The sequence below is a fragment of the Chiloscyllium punctatum genome, chromosome 11 (genome assembly GCF_047496795.1).
Source record: "Chiloscyllium punctatum isolate Juve2018m chromosome 11, sChiPun1.3, whole genome shotgun sequence".
Taxonomy (NCBI): Eukaryota; Metazoa; Chordata; class Chondrichthyes; order Orectolobiformes; family Hemiscylliidae; genus Chiloscyllium; species Chiloscyllium punctatum.
In genome coordinates this window covers 30,121,838-30,139,669 of record NC_092749.1, presented here as the reverse complement: position 1 = coordinate 30,139,669, position 17,832 = coordinate 30,121,838, and the positions used below count along the sequence as shown (strand labels likewise).

At 39.4% G+C, this 17,832-nt stretch overlaps 1 protein-coding gene across 2 annotated transcripts in view; it reads right to left on the bottom strand.

Moving 5' to 3' along the window:
• Positions 1-17,832, bottom strand: part of fmn2b (formin 2b) — a 482,131-nt gene that overhangs the window by 126,520 nt on the left and 337,779 nt on the right. For both annotated transcript variants that reach the window (XM_072580571.1, XM_072580572.1), the window contains one exon: positions 16,631-16,723. In XM_072580571.1, the coding sequence (XP_072436672.1) occupies positions 16,631-16,723 (93 nt within the window). The remainder of the gene's footprint in view (positions 1-16,630; positions 16,724-17,832) is intronic.

The window sequence follows — 17,832 nt, the reverse complement described above, 5'->3', positions numbered from 1 at the left end:
GCTACTAAGGATAGCTGGTCGTGTCGTTTCAATGACTGTTTAAATATTCATTATTTTAATACCAAGAATGGGATAATTCTAAAAGCTTTAGTTTTGTTCTAGCTTCATAAACCCATTAGCTATTGTTTTCTCACTGCAACATTTCTGTTATGTCCTTAATGTTATTTATTGAGACACTTTAAAGTTTCTTAACACCTAAAAGTCTTCTCTTGGCTGCAAAGGCAGCACAGGTGGTGACACACTGTCTATGTCCAGCAGAAGGATCAGAGAAGGTCGGCAAGGATCAGTGCTGGGTCCTCTACTTTTTGTTATTTACATAAATGATTTGGATGCGAGCATAAGAGGTATAGTTAGTAAGTTTGCAGATGACACCAAAATTGGAGGTGTAGCGGACAGCGAAGAGGGTTACCTCAGATTACAACAGGATCTGGACCAGATGGGCCAATGGGCTGAGAAGTGGCAGATGGAGTTTAATTCAGATAAATGTGAGGTGGTGCATTTTGGGAAAGCAAATCTTAGCAGGACTTATACACTTAATGGTATGGTCCTAGGAAGTGTTGCTGAACAGAGAGACCTTAGAGTGCAGGTTCATTGCTCCTTGAAAGTGGAGTCACAGGTAGATAGAATAGTGAAGAAGGCGTTTGGTATGCTTTCCTTTATTGGTCAGAGTATTGAGTACAGGAGTTGGGAGGTCATGTTGCGGCTGTACAGGACATTGGTTAGGCCACTGTTGGAATATTGCATACAATTCTGGTCTCCTTCCTATTGGAAAGATGTTGTGAAACTTGAAAGGGTTTAGAAAAGATTTACAAGGATTTTATCAGGGTTGGAGAATCTGAGCTATAGGGAGAGGCTGAACCGGCTGGGGCTGTTTTCCCTGGAGTGTCGGAGGCGGAGGGGAGACCTTATAGAAGTTTACAAAATTATGAGGGGCATGGATAGGATAAATAGACAAAGTCTTTTCCCTGGGATTGGGGAGTCCAGAACTAGAGGGTATAGGTTTAGGGTGAGAGGGGAAAGATATAAAAGAGACCTGAGGGGCAACCTTTTCACGCAGGGGTGGTGAATGTATGGAATGAGCTGCCAGAGGAAGTGGTGGAGGCTGGTACAATTGCAACATTTAAGAGGCATTTGGATGGGTATATGAATAGGAAGGGTTTGGAGAGATATGGGCCGGGCGCTGGCAGGCGGGACTACATTGGGTTGGGATATCTTGTCGGCATGGACGGGTTGGACCGAAGGGTCTGTTTCCATGCTGTCCATCTCTATGACTCTATGGCTGGATATCATGACAATTCCTAAACTGCATGGTACATTGCGCATTGTGGTCTATTGCAAAACCTGCATACTCTGAACAGTCAAACCTAAATCAATTTTCTTGGTCAGCTTTCCAAGCCACAACTGAACTGGTCAAGTGCCGTAGTTCAGTTCCAACAGGTGGAAATATTGATACAGAAAAATAGGCGAAGGCTACTTCAACACAATGTATGTGAACAATTCTATCCTGCAGATTCCAAGTAAGGCTTCAGCTGTGATACATGGCACAATGATTCAAACATTGTACAGGATCCTCAGATGCTGGATGTGAGCTGTCATGTGGTACAACAAAAAGTGTTATTTAAATCATCTCGCAATAACATCAAGAGTCAACCAATGTCCATTTTGCTGTTGAAATTTTACAACCGCTTTCTTGTTGCCTTTGACAACGCAAAGCTCCTACTTTGCACATAATTCAACAATGCTTTTAAGAGCACTCAGCATTAAGAACATGAATACTTCAAATCACTAGAAGTTTCAGCATCTCTGTTTCAGTAGAACTGGTGCATAGCATGGTAAGTTGGTTATTCTTTTCTTAGCACCATTTCAACATTCTAAGACTAATTCATCTGACAATTTAATAGTTAGGTTAGGGCTCCAATTCTTGCATTGCTCTACCATCCAGGCATATTAAACCATTACAAGAGAGATATATGATTTAGGAAAAAAAAAGGAAATAACACTGTGGCAGTCTAAACAAAACCTATTTACCAAGATGTCAGAACTAAGGGCTTAGATTTATTAGGAAATATTGACCAGGCTACAGCATGTTTCTCTAGAAAATAGTAGGTTGAGGAGCGATTTGTAAAGATAATTCACATTAGGTAAGGGTTGATTAGGTAGACATTCAAAAGACATTTCCACTTACAAGAGAAAAGGCAAAGTTAGGTGTCATAAATGTAATGGGGTCACTAATAAATGAAACAGGGAAATTAGAAAGAAAATTATTCAACAGTTAGAATGTGAAATGGACTACCACAAAGTGCATTTAAAGTGAAAACATATACCTCTTTAAAGGGAATGACACATCACTCATGACGGCGTAGGGAAATAGCAAATTCTCTGGATCAGGTTCAGTGAAAAGGGTATTAGGGAGCTCACATGGAACTGATGTGAACTAACTGCACTAAATTACCCATTTGTGCACTATTCATTCTGTGTAATTTTAACTTTAGAGGCATAACTTGCTGCTTAAAAGCTATATAAAAATGTCACAGAGTCCAGGAGGGGTTTTGTTGGGTAGCAAGGTGTACACCCCATTTTCGGGGGATGTTTGTTTAATACAAGGGCAGAGGTTTATTGTTAGACTGAGTAAACAGAATTTTACAATACATCTGTTTGATGATCAACTAAGTTTAGGAGCTCTCATCCACTATAGATAGTGAAAGCATAGATATTCGGTGACACATATCCGTCGCCTTGAGGATCTAACTTTCACGAGAAAGAAGCTTTGCTTTCTAATAGCAGGCACATGAAAATGGGCTAACTACTAGTCTCCTGATACATGGAGAAAACATCTAATCTCGTTTGTCTCTTAACCAACCTCGGAAATTGAGATTCTCATTGAATGGGAATTACCAAATGAGCAGAATTGTTAATCCAGTGGCTAACTTCAATTCGGAAATTTCAATCAACCATTAGAATCCTTTGCTGTGTTCATAATTCTAAAGTACAATTAACTGGGAAACTGCATTTGGCAGCATGGTGGCTCAGTGGTTAGCACTGCTGCCTCACAGCGCAAGGGACCCAGGTTCGATTCCAGCCTCAGATGACTGTGTGGGGTTTGCACATTCCCTCAGTGTCCGGATGCTCCAGTTTTCTCCCACAGGTGAGCTGGCCATGCTAAATTGCCCATCGTCTTAGGTGCATTAGTCAGAGGGAAATGGGTCTGGCTGGGTTACTCTTTGGATGGTCACTGTGGAATTGTTGGGCCAAAGAGCCTGTTTCCACAATGTATCTAATCTAATCTAAATGTTAATGGGAATAAATCATGTAATGAGTTGATTTGTTTCATCACTTGAAGGAAAAGGTGAACATAAAAATTACTTCTTCCAAACATTTAGATTTATTCCCCCTGTTGTAAAATAATATTAAATTAAATTAAAACATTAAATATGCCCCAGAGGCATTGTTTCATCATCTTGAGTTTGTTTTCCATTTTATATCTAGTTTCACTTCTACATCTGAAGAATTGCAAATTACATTTCTAAATAGAGACATATGTCAAGCAAAATGATGAACACCACTGTCCGGATTAATCTGTCATTTGATAGGTTCGTCACTTGTTCTAGCCAAATAAATTTCTACACAGCATTTGTGCGATCAGTGAGAGAGGCTATTTTGAAGAAAAATATTCTGGGTTTCACTCTGCAAAATGTAGGCTATAATAATCTGATATGATAAAAATAAATCCAGATATCAGCAAAGTTATTCACCTATCATAGCTCGGTAAAACACTTGTCAAATAATAGTCCAGACTACCCATTGTACTATGACGAACACATATAAACACCACAATAAACTTGAAATCAATAGGTATGTGCTCCAGCTGTCGAATCTTGGTACAGTCTCACAAAAACCATAATTAAACAAATTTTGCATAGCAGAATGCACACAAAGTGCAAAAAGTCATGGATCACAATGTGTAACTAAACTATGCTTAGCACACATTTCATTTTATTCATAGAATCTCATAAAAGCAAATGAATAAATGAATAATTAGCCCATGGTCAAAGCTTCCCAAAAGTCAGGTTTTGAAAGGTCTAGTGCATTATAAAATTAAGAACATTCAAAGCCATGGATGTTATTACTAAAATTTGTGGTAAAAACATTCAGCTCTACTAAACTGTGTTCAGAAAGAAGTAGGAGCAAGAATGAAAGATGATTAGATTAGATTAGATTACTTACAGCGTGGAAACAGGCCCTTCAGCCCAACAAGTCCACACTGCCCCGCCGAAGCGCAACCCACCCATACCCCTACATTTACCCCTTACCTAACACTACGGGCAATTTAGCATGGCCAATTCACCTGACCTGCACATCTTTGGTCTGTGGGAGAAAACCGTAGCACCTGGAGGAAACCCACGCAGACACAGGGAGAATGTGCAAACTCCACACAGTCAGTCGTCTGAGGTGGGAATTGAACCCGGGTCTCTAGCGCTGTGAGGCAGCAGTGCTAACCACTGTGCCACCGTGCCACCCTAAAGAACAACAGAATTCCATTCTCTTCCAAACAGGAATCTAATCTGGCTAGTGGAATGCCTCAAAATATGTGCTGGTAGGGTGGAAATGTGGTCACAGCAACAGGATTTAAGGAAGTGTATTATTTGCTATGAAATTAAAAAAATGCATAATCTAGGTCTGTAGTTTTTATTTTGGCGGTGACAGGTGGAGGAGACAGGTAGGCCAAAATAGAAACTAGTGTCAATTATTTCTGTTGGCCATGTGCATCAGTTTATAACATTAGGTTTGTAACATTGCAGCCAATTCTTGCACAATTCAAATGTTTAGTAGATCACAGATGCGATTCAATGATTGATTCACTGGATAAATTTTTCAGAAACAAAATATGGCAGTGGCAGAAAAAGACATCAGTTGTCCAAGAACAGCTCAGGTAATCCTGCTCTTCTTGCCTTTCCTTTTCAGTCTACAATTTACTCTCCTCAGATGCCAATCTAATTTCCTTTGAATGCCCTGATCAGTGCCTTTTTGGATCCTAAGAGTTCCTTATATTTAAACAACTAAATGTGCAATCTCATGAGAACTGAGTGCTTGCATCCAATCATTTGAATGAGGAGGAATAGGACTGAATATAAATTAGCTAAATGCAACATACAAGTTACATACGGAAGCGGCAGAGACAGGCCACTATAAATGCCGGAAGAAACAGCACAGAAGTGCTTCACAGGAGGTTCCCAAGCACTGAGGATGTCACCTAGACAGGGGACGAAACGTCTGCAAGACAAAATCCCAGCTCGGCGAACAGAACCACAACAACAAGTTACATACATCAGCATCCTTAATGTGCACAACAACTGGATATTTAATTTGGGATCAGAACATAAAATTAACTACATTCCTTCATATACATTGTACCAGAAGATGGCACAGGCAATCATGTTCCAGATCACTTCATTACTGTCATTTATTACATGCAAACAAAAAAAAACTAGTTTTCTGGAAAGATAAACTGTTTACAGATTTTAAAGTTTGATTAGAAGTTAATTATTAATGTGGCGGCACATTAAGAACAACTGTTGGCCTTTGCTCTTCACCACAAAATCAACAGTCAGTCAAATTCCATTTGACTCTTGCAAGCACCAAGGCTCCAAACCAGCTCAGATGCATGAAACTCAATGTATTGAGACATTTAAATTTGTGGCAAGTTTATCTTGGTGCTTAGCTGACATTTTTGGCAATGTCATCATGTACTGGCTTCTGAAACAAAGTGTTTGGAAGTTTCCAAGTTAATTTTCCCTCTGCCCCAACATACCAGGTAAAGAATGAAAGGTTGAGGCAATTCCTTAATAAACCTAAGATACATTTAAAGCTGGCAATGATTCATGTGCCTCATAAATAGAATGTACAATTATAGAGTCCTTGCCTTCAGACAAGACAAGATGGTTGGGTTTTGCAGTCACCAAATTTATTGCTACAATAATGACCAAATGGCAATCTTATCTGGCAAAAAGAACAAAAGCACTTCCTTTCTGGAAATCTGGAGCTAAATTGCCATTTCAAAAATATTTCCATAAATTCCCCTATCTACTCTAGTTATTATTTTCTCATAATTCCATATGGCACTACTATTTTAAAAGCAAGAGCAAACTGACTTTGGAGTCATTCAACCTGCAGGGGTCCTGGCATTGGAACGGCTTGGCAAAAACAATATTCAGTCTCATTCCAACAAAGAACAATTTTTTTTATTGCTTTTCAGAACTGCAGTAGTACTGCAACTACTGCTATCACACTGTTGTTATTTTTGTACTTGTGCAAACAGTGAAGAGTCATACTACTCCACTACATTGGTGTGAAAATAGAATGGTAGGAACATCACTGAACAAGAGGAGCCCACTAAATCTGCATGGAGGCATGGATGGGATAAATAGACAAAATCTTTTCCCTGGGGTCAAGGAGTCCAGAACTAGAGGGCACAGATTTAGGGTGAGAGGGGAAAGATATAAAAGAGAATTAAGGGGCAACATTTTCACACAGAGGGTGGTACATGTATGCCAGAGGAAGTGGTGGAGGCTGATACAATTGCAACATTTAAAAGTCATTTGAATGAGTATATGAATAGGAAGGGTTTGGAGGGATATGGGCCGGGTGCTGGTAGGTGGGACTAGATTGGGTTGGGTATCTGGTCGGCATGGACAGGTTGGACCGAAGGGTCAGTTTTCATGCTGTACATCTCTGTGATTCTCTGAATGAGAATTAAGATTTGATGCCGTTATTAACCCTTTGTCCTAGTAACCTAGTTAAATGTCAATTTCCACTGGCTATTGTTTGGAATGTCAATGATAGTTTCAACTCTCGCAACGAGTCATCCATCAGCTTGTCTGTTCTATTCAAAAGCAGCACAATTCCATTTCGAAGCCCAGGCGGTACTTGAAGACAACATATTGCTTCCACCCCCACAGTCAGAACATCATGACCTGGGCTGTTTCCTGCACAATAACATTTTTAAACATGGAAAGGGTTAGTAACCTGGGTAGGCCAACATTCTTAATTGTTCTATGATTGTACATACCTGCAGTATTTCAAAAGTTTAGATCTAGAAGTGCCTCTGGAGTAGGGGGATGGCAGTGTGATATCAAGTGTGTGTAAAATTGGCATTTAAATTGGCTGTTTAGACATTTTTGTTGAGCTGGTTTTAATGTGCACTTTGACTATTTCACTGCTCTACTCTTTTAGTGCTAGCAATGCATGCCGTTGAGATACCAATGACATCTAGGTAATAAATTTCTCATCATTTTACTGACATTCAAAATTAAATTATTTACACATTTCAACAGCACACTGATTAAATCATTTCTCTCAAGATTTAAAAAAAATATAAAGTCAAGTTTATTTTTAATCATTTAGTGCAAACAGATTTATTCCCCTTAAATTGGGGCAATAATTCTAGACCCCTTTTAGTAATATGAACTATAATACTAACTATCAGTCATTAAGGTACAGTACCTTATATAAATTATCGCCAATAAATTGACAGCAGCAGTAAAATTAAAGTGCTTCCTTAATTAAAAAACAGAATTACCAAATTGTCAAATCAGTTTTGTACTGACCATCTATTATAGCTAAATTTCATGCGGACTCGTGCTGGCCGTGGATGGTAATTTCAGGACAAAGTGGCTGCAAACAATCCAGTTAAATTGGCTTGAGAGTTTCCTCACTAGTGTTATATTGGACCAAACACATCACAACAAAGCCAAAGTGTCATTAACAGGTGCCCAGCTTTCAACTTTGTTTATTTTGAAATGGGAAAGGGAGGATACTTGCAGGCAGAACTGGGATAAGAGGATCAAGTTTTTAAAGGATTTCATGCTTTCTGTTTGCTAAGCTGGTGAAAAATTATCAGGTTGTTTTTCTTCCCAATCAGTGTGAAGGCGAGCTGGGAACCTCATCGATTAGATCTGTCAAAACATTCAAAGCCCAGAGTTCAGATGGGTGGGTTGGGGGGGGGGGGGGGGGGGGGTGGTGGGGGGAGCGGGAGGAGGGTGTTGGTGGCATGATACTTCTCAGGGAAAAAAACATTTCTGCTAAGATCAAACAGGTCATTACCTGCACACAACATCTTAAAGAGAGATGCACTTCTTTCATCATAATTCAACTGATTTCATTGATGTGCAGGTAAGGTGAACTGGCAATGCTAAATTGCCCATATAGTATCCAGGGATGTGCAGGCTGGGTGAATTAGCCATGGGAAATGCAGGACGACAGGGATAGGGTGAGATGCCCTTCAAAGGGAGAGTGTCGACTTGATAGACTGAATGGCTTCCACACTGTAGGGATTCTATGATTCTATGTTGGCCAAAACATGAAGCTAAGCAAAGAGTTGTTCCCATTTTTCTGAATCATACTTTCTTGCCAATGTCAAAATGTTACAGTGCTAAATGTCAAGTTTTACTGTCACTGCATATACAATCTAATGACAACAATACTTAGGAATATGTTTTCATGGAAATTTGAAGATCAATTTGACACGTGATACACTTAACACAACAGTAGTCCAATTCAGCAACTTTAAACCATGTTGCACTAAAAATTGGCTAAGTCTGACTATAGCTCTAGATTAATTGCTTAGCTCAGAAATTTCTTGTATAAATGCCAATTTTTGGGGACAAGTTACTTCACTGAAACCAACAGAAAATTAATGACCTTGGCTAAACTATCAAAGAGACTCCACGTTTACTTAAATCCACTGTTAACAAAGCTAGATTTCAAGTTAATGTCAGTTAGTGTATGCAAAAGATAAAGAGAGATCAACAACAAAGCATGTACATTCAAGGAGCTGCTTAATAAACAAGATGTTGTGCAGTGAATTATCATAGTTACACACCATGACTAAGTCAACATTAACCTTTAACACGTTCATACTGACATGATCGACAATTATGCAATGACTGAAACTTAATGCTAGGTCCAATTGGTGTCAATAAAACCCTTGTGCACATCCCTGGAACAAACAATGTTTCAGAAATAACAAGTGTGCCTTGGAAAGTTGAATCTGTTTTTTCTAAACTTCACAGAATGGGAGATCACTGGCTGGGCCAGAATTTATGTCCCATCTCTAAATGCCCAGAGGAGATTTGGGAGTCAATTATATTGCTGTTGCACTGAAGTCACATATTAGCCAGACCTGGCATGGACATAGCTTCTTTCCTAAAGGACATTTATGAACCAGATAGTCTCTATTTATAACAATCAGCACTGGTTCCACCATATGGTTGCCATTAGCCCAGCTCTTTATTCCAGATAGGAGTGAATTCAAATTTCGCCAACTGTCACGGCAGGATTCAAACCTATATCTTCAAAACACTGGTCTGGGAGTTTGGATTGCCAGTCCAGTGACATCATTGTTACATCACAGAGTCTCCCCTTAAGTAGTATTAAAACATCACTGGATTCCAGTTCCCATTTTAACATCAGTACTCTTAACACATTTCCCACCTTATCTCTGAACAAACAAAAATATCTGACCATAATGTTCATGTTTATTAGTTAGCCAATTAACATGACATTTCACGACTTTGTGGTGACGGAGACCTTCCCTATTGTCAAAGCAAACAGGCGGCATGGGATGGAAATATGCTGTAATATCTAAAGATGACACCATTCAACAACAATTTTATTTATACAGCACCTTTAAAAGTAATAAAACATGTCAAAACATTTCACAAGGCTAGCACAAAATAATTTGATATCCAACCACGTGAATATTAAGGTCTGAAGGCTAAACAACTCTTAATTAATGTTGGTTTCAGGAAGCAATTTTAAAAGATGTTCTTCTTGAGGTGAAACACAAGTAGCTAGCTCACTATTGTGATTGGAAAGACAAAGCTGTATGAATCTGTTTTTCTTACAGCAAAATTGAACTGGAAAAATTTGAAAGAATCTAATACCACATTGATGGCAGAAAGCTATTTCTCACTCAAGCATACACAATGCCTCAAATTTGCAAGTAGGTTGCTCCTTATTGATTAGGTACAAACAATAACTGCAGATGCTGGAAACCAGATTCTGGATTAGTGGTGCTGGAAGAGCACAGCAGTTCAGACAGCACCCGAGGAGCAGTAAAATTGACGTTTCGGGCAAAAGCCTTTCATCAGGAATAAAGGCAGAGAGCCTGAAGGGTGGAGAGATAAGCTAGAGGAGGGTGGGCGTGGGGAGAAAGTAGCATAGAGTACAACAGGTGAGTGGGGGAGGGGATGAAGGTGATAGGTCAAGGAGGAGGGTGGAGTGGATAGGTGGAAAAGAAGATAGGCAGGTAGGACAAGTCATGGGGACAGTGCTGAGCTGGAAGTTTGGAACTAGGGTGAGGCGGGGAAAGGGGAAAATGAGGAAACTGTTGAAATCCACATTGATGCCCTGGGGTTGAAGTGTTCCAAGGTGGAAGATGAAGCGTTTTTCCTTTGCAGAATGAAGATAAAGAAAACTGATCAGATTTCAAAACAGGCACAACATCAATTTGAGATGCTAACAAAAATAAAAGTAGAAGCAAAAATGCTACTGATAAGTTTCTATACTTTCCTCTTCTGAAATTGCAGAACAATTCCAGTCAGGGTTGTGGTAACTGGTTGAAATGGATGATACTTCAATAGAAGTTACTAAATTGCAATAATTTACTAATTATATCAGCATATTCAAACTCCATTCCAAGAATTAGGTGGATCCCCAAAAGGAAGGCGCACACAATTAAAATGCATTAGACAGGCATCCATGAACTGTAGCTGAAAATGTGTTGCTGGAAAAGCGCAGGTCAGGCAGCATCCAAGGAGCAGGAGAATCGACGTTTTGGGCATAAGCCCTTCTTCAGGAATGAGGAAAGTGTTTCCAGCAGGCTAAGATAAAAAATAGGGAGGAGGGGCATTGGAAATGCAATAGGTGGAAGGAGGTCAAGGTGAGGGTGATAGGCCGGTGTGGGATGGGGGCGGGGCGGAGAGGTCAGAAAGAAGATTGCAGGTTAGGAAGGCGGTGCTGAGTTCGAGGGATTTGACTGAGACAAGGTGGGGGGAGGGAAATTTCTCCAGTTTCCTCATTTCCCCTCCCCCTACCTTGTCTCAGTCAAATCCCTCGAACTCAGCACCGCCTTCCTAACCTGCAATCTTCTTCCTGACCTCTCCGCCCCCCCCACCCCACTCCGGCCTATCACCCTAACCTTGACCTCCTTCCACCTATTGCATTTCCAATGCCCCTCCCCCAAGTCCCTCCTCCCTACCTTTTATCTTAGCCTGCCGGACACATTTTCCTCATTCCTGAAGAAGGGCTTATGCCCGAAACGTTGATTCTCCTGCTCCTTGGATGTTGCCTGACCTGCAGCGCTTTTCCAGCAACACATTTTCAGCTCCGATCTCCAGCATCTGCAGTTCTCACTTTCTCATCCATGAACTGTACAAGAGAAGCAAGCTAGAGTCTGGATATGTAGTTACAGGGAACAGCCAATGAAATAACATTACTTAACAAATTCAAGCACAATTGATGGCTGCGTATGATCACAATTCACTTGAGGGAATTGCTGATGGTTTGCATATTTGCATTATGTTATTTCACAACCATGCAAGTCCTAAAAGACAATGATCAAGGATACATGCTGCTTGATTGGACACATGCAATGTACCACTTAGCAAAATCATCAGAAAATTTTGAAAGGTTGAAATAAAAATTTTGCAAGTTGTATTTAGTTGTATTGATCAAGAACTCCATCGCAATTTTAGTTATAATTTCCTTGAGCAGGTTATAATCAAAGATACTGTCAACTAGCAATACGTTGTGGCCTATAAGACACATAGCAGAGTTAAGATGGAGGGGAAAAGGTTGCATGATATCCTTGGATAAGCATTTAAAATAAAATTATCAAGAAAGTGAAACTGATTAACCTTAAATTCTTGCTGTCAACAAACGATAATTTAAATGGTAATATATTTTTGCTGCACCAAAGTTATTGAGAGTGAATGCACCAAAGCTGGATCAATGGAGTGAAAGTAGTGCGGGACCACAATATGATGAATGCAAATGTTTTCTTTGATTTGGCATTTCTTGCAAATTATTCTGATGAATATAAAAACAAAAACTTTTATAAAATGAATAAAACCAAAAGAACTACAAACCCTGCAAACCAGAAACAAACATAGAAATTGCTGGAAAAGCTCAGCAGAAAAATCAAAGTTTATGTTTTGGGTCCAGTGATCCTTCCTCAGAACCGATGTGGCTAGGAAAATGTTGTTTTATATGCAACAGGTAGGGCTGGGGAAGGGATAAGGAGTAAACGATAAGTAGGGATAGAGCCCAAAGAGAGAGAAGAACAGCTGGACAGACGAAGGAGTCAATAATGATCTGGCTGAGAGGGTCAATAGCTGTTAATGGAGATTGTTAGTGGCTAATAATAGGTAGTGTGTAATGGCAGACTATGTGGTAGCAAGACCTGGTGTGTGGTGTAGAGGGCTAAGACATGGGGGAGTTCAGGGCCTAAAATTATTGAACTCTATATGGAGTCTGGAGGGCTGCAGGGTCCCCATGGGGAAAATGAGGTGTTGCTTTTCCAGCATGGGCTGGGCTTTGCTGGAGCACTGAAGCAAGCCCGAGACCGAGATGTTGGCCAGGGAACAGGGCAGTGTGTTCAAGTGGAAGGCAACTGGAAGCTTGCAGGTGGAATGTACGTGTTCTGAGAAGTGCTCATCCAGTGCAGGCTTCTTTTCCCCAATGTTGAGGAGACCACATTGTGAACAGCAAATGCAACACTTCATTTTTTGCTTATAAGAATGCTCAAAACTAAACAGTGTCTCCTTCTGAATCAACCACGTAGACTGCAAACTCCAGGTCTGCAATGAAGTGACATGCCAGGAATTCAAAGCAAACAGCCCACGAAGATCCATGGTATTGATTTTACCTTTTGGACTTCAATTCCACTCTAGTGTTTGATGAAGGAATCTTTGGTGTTCAGCAGCAGTGTTGTCATGAAGCAAGCAATCATATGGAAGAATTTGCTCAGACAGCGAACCAGAAAATAACGAGCAGGTTTTATCATTCACTTTGTTTTGCTTTATGTAAAAAAAAAGCAAAAACTGTGCAAAGGTCAGAATTGCAAACAAGATTCTAAAATCAAACTCTGAAATTACTTGCAAATGTTTGACATGTCACACCTATCAAAGTAGGTTTGCACAGCCAGAGGAATGACTATGACTAAGTTATTATCGCAAGAGTACACTAAATATCCATGTACACTTCATACAACCTGTCATCAGTTTTTGTGCATGATTTTATTGTGGCAATGATGACACAGAAATGCAAGTTCACCAATGATTTCTAGATGATTTCTATCTTGAAGGGGGCAGGAAATTATTGACAGACATGACTAGATCTCTGCATTTAACCACTCGTACAAATACAGAAGTATGTAGCAGTTTCTGCTAAATAACATCAAGTACTGCCAATTTTGTTGATGGTGCAAACACAAATTAAGGGATTTCAAGGCAAGTTTAATCCCTGGTTCACAGGATCAACACTGCATACCATCTATAAGATGCACTGCAACAGTGATCAAGCCTCCTTTGACAGACAAACCTGCCATCACATTCTCACTTACAGGAATAGGGGCAACAAGATGCATGGCAACATCACTGCCTGCAAATTCCTTTCAAAGCCACACATCAACCTGACTTGGAATTACCACACTGTTCTTTCACTGTCAGTTGGACAAAAGCCTGGAACTCCCTTCCTAATAGTACTACGCAAAACCAGGAAACCTCATGTGCCGCAGCAGTTCAAGATGGCAGCTCACCATAATCTTTTTAATTGTAATTAGGAAAGACCAACACAACCGATGAATTAAAATGTTAAAAAAAAAATTAACCTCAGCTGAAGTGAAGTACTGTCTTAGGCACTGCTCTTTACAAAAGATGAAGAAAAACCTGCCTGGAGCCCCTCTCCACAGTTAAGCAGAAATGGTTCAAGAGTGAGCCTTTGTCATTATGCAAGTACATTAGAGATTCGGGGACTGTTCCCAAGAGGTGCAGAGCAGATTTGATAGATGTGTTTAAAATTGTGAAGATTTTGAAATAGAGAGAAACTGCTTCCCCAACGATTAAAGGATTAACAAGTGGCTGCAGATTTAAGGAGATTAGCGAAGTATTAGAAGTGACACGAGAAACAGCCTTTTTATGCAATTGATGCAAGGATTTAAAGTTGTGCTGCTTGATGTTACCATTTCATTAAATTGGATGAATTGATTTGAACCATTTAGAACATCAAAACAGTGCCTTCAAATTAATGCTGCATTGAATTTGAATCTTCATCAGTGCCTAAATTTGAACCACAGTAGATTAGCTCAGAAATGTGATTTGCTTTCGGTCATAAACACAATAATTGAATCCTTTCTTCTTCCGCCCTTGACATTGTGACTCCAAGTATGTAAAGATATAAACTGGAATCCAAAAGTGCCCACAAAACCCAAATGTTATAAGCCTCTTAGCAGTCACAGAGTTGTGGATGGAACATTTGTTTCAGGCATTCGAATTAAATATCCAAGGGACCGTACACCCCAAATTAATTCACTGATAAAGATGGGAAGATTGTGGCTCAGAGCTGTAAAAGTGGTCTGCAAATTTTGTTTGAAACTTAATTCTGAAGCCCTTTACAAAATATTTGTCCTCTGCCACCCCTCACCACTATAACCCCACCTGTTAAAGTTCGTCTCCCAATTCCTCTTAGTTACTGAGCCATGGTAATTCTAAAGGTTTGCAATATTTGTTTACATTTGGAGACGTCAGTCAAGCATGGCACCAAGACTAGGACTACAGGCTCCAGTCTGACAGCAGGCTGTGATCCCGGTCTCACACCCACATACTTGATGGGCAGCTCCAAAAGTAAACAAACTTTACCGTCTCGGGGCTTTGGAAAAACGTGTTTGAAAATTAAGTAAGTTGAGGCGTTGTGGCTTTAAAGTCAATATCCTCAGCAAATAAAATTACAATTAAAAAAAATAGAATTCTGGAGTAGAAAGGCTGTCTGACAGTAGGCATGTTTAAAAACTATACATTAACTTTACTCCTTTTCAACAACTGATCTCGAGAACAATAAATTCTCCACAAAACATAGGATTTCTGTTTTGTTTTTATTTAAATTCTCACTGCAGTGTCCTTCCATTGATCAAAGGTGACCTTGTATTCTTGTATCACAGACTGTCCATTTATGACTTAGGTGCATAAAGCCCCCAGATTGCATTCACACCCTATCCAGATGTAAAGGAGTGCTGACATGCCATTTGACTACAATGGCACATCGCTATGATCAGGTATAAACCTGAAACTGAACAGTGAAAACAACAAAAATGGCTTATTCCACTCAATTATAATTAGGTAAAACATGAGGCTCAGTGTAAAATAAATACAAATGTCACTCTCTGTAGACACAGCTCCAATATGTTACTTCGGTTTAATGTTTCAAGGACCTTTAATAACAGCTTGAACAAAGACTTTTTAAAAAAACATTCCGAAAATCATGCAGGCATCAGATAAACACCCTTTTCTTTGAAGCTCTCAGAAGTCCCCTTTTCCAATGGGACCACTTCATGTCCTAGGGTCTTGCATTTTGCCGAATTAAGATTTCAGATGTGTCATTAATATTTCAGCGTTTAAAATTAATTGCACACTATAGTTACACACCTTTGGAATGACTATTGGAAAATGCTGGATTTTGAGCAATTACTGAGTTTAATAAAGTGGTGAAGTATTAGCGTGAAATGAAAATAAATAATTGCAACTAGCAGATTAACAAATAAGACAAATGTAGCGAGACAAGATTACAACCATTAGTCCTCATTGTGTTAAAATGCTTTGTAGGGTTGGAATTCCAGGTGCCAAAGTCTAGAATTTGATTCAGCACGTACCATGGAAGCCACTGCCCCACTGAAAAGGAATACCCCACTAATTTGCACACATCCCAGACTGGACATCAACATCTTTGTTCTGATTCATGATGTATCCACAAAGTGAAACTGAAATGTCAACAATCCCTTCCAAATCACTGGGCTCTCCAAATTTAAACAGCACAAAAAAGCCAATAGGAAACATAAGCACCATAAAAGGTATTGAAATGCCTGGATCCATGTTACCCACACGCCATAAACTTGGAAACACATGTATATACTTGACTCATTCTCTTTAAATGGCTAACTTGTCATTTACTACTGCTGTTTTGCAAATTAAAACAAGGAATTCTATGTGCTTGTAGGAGATAAATATGGAGGAGGAAAAACCTACTCCAAAGCCACTGACAAGGATCATTGAAAAAGTGTTCTCATGATTAATAGCTCAGTTATAAATGTCTTTATAACCCTATTGAAGGAAACTAATAACATGGTTATATATAGCCCAAGACAGCAGTTTGAAGTTTGATACAAAGTCTTTTTTTGTTGTCCATCCCAAAATCTACTCATCAGGTACCATATGCTTCCAATATATTTATGTCACTGATTAATTGTGTCACTTGGCAACTTCTGATGCCAAAACAAATATTGTCACAATTAAAATACATAATGTCACTTACCGGAGACTTTTATTTATATATAAAAAAGGCTGAAGTCTATTCCATTTACCTTGATTAATGAATTCTTCCATTTTGTCTTTAAAAGGCTGTAGATGTGCTTCTGGTGAAAGACTGCAGACTGTTTCCATTTTTGTCTCGCAAACTGCAACAAGGAAGATGAAAAACTGCAATGACCAGAAAGTCAAAAGACGTTGTACTTTCTATTACTGAGATTTTGAAGTGGGCATATAGAAGCAAAGATAGGTCACTGAAGCACTTCTGTACAATGCTCTTCAGTGCTGCGAAACAATTGATTATTTGCATAAAGCAATAGCGCTGTTTTCTCAAATAAAAACAGAAATGAGCAGGTCTAGCCGCATCTGTACATTAAGAAACAGTGTTAACATTTCATGTCCAATAGTAACTTGTTCTGAAACATTAGCCTCAAAACATTAACTATTTCTCTATCCATAGGTGATAGAAGACCTGCTGAGTTTCTCCAGCATTCTGTTTTTATGTCAGATTTTCACCATTTGCAAATTTTGCTTTTATTTGAATGCTGATTTCTTCAACTAATTTCAACCTTGAGGTCAAAAGAAAAGAAAATTATCCCGCATCAATTGTGTAGTCAAGAGATTTGTTTTTATAATTAAGTGGTGCAATAATTGAAATGAGAATTACTTTATTCAGCACTTTCAGGATTGGATGGCAAATTTCTTGTTTTGTTCATCAAGAATCTTGAGGGATGGTCAATGAAGAACATGCCAAAGCCCAATAACTTCCTACAAATAGATTTGATTTCCCAAATGTTTATAATGTGCTTCAGCTTTTTACACAATTTCAAGACAATCCAGAAAAGACCAAATGAGAAGAGCTCTTTCAAAATGCACAAGGAAATGCATCATCTGACAGGGCAGCTGATAGCAATTGCTGTTACTTAGGCACATTCTTGTTTATAGGTTTTTAGTATTGCTCAAACATACCAACTAAATGCCACAAGGGAAGCATTGCAACTGGGAACTGACTGAGCATAACAACCTACTGAGCATCACCTTCAGCAAATCAAATTTGAAGGACTGCAAAGTTCACAGTTAGTAAAGTACCAGAATCTGACTGGATCATGGGGCTGCTTTCTCATTAGAGAGAAGGGGAGGTGATTGATGATGTCTTGAACCAGAGGGGCACCACATCTCAGGTGAGGGAAGAGATTGAGGAGCACAATCCTTCATGGTAACCTCAACCGTTGTGGGAACTGAATCCATGCTGTTGGCG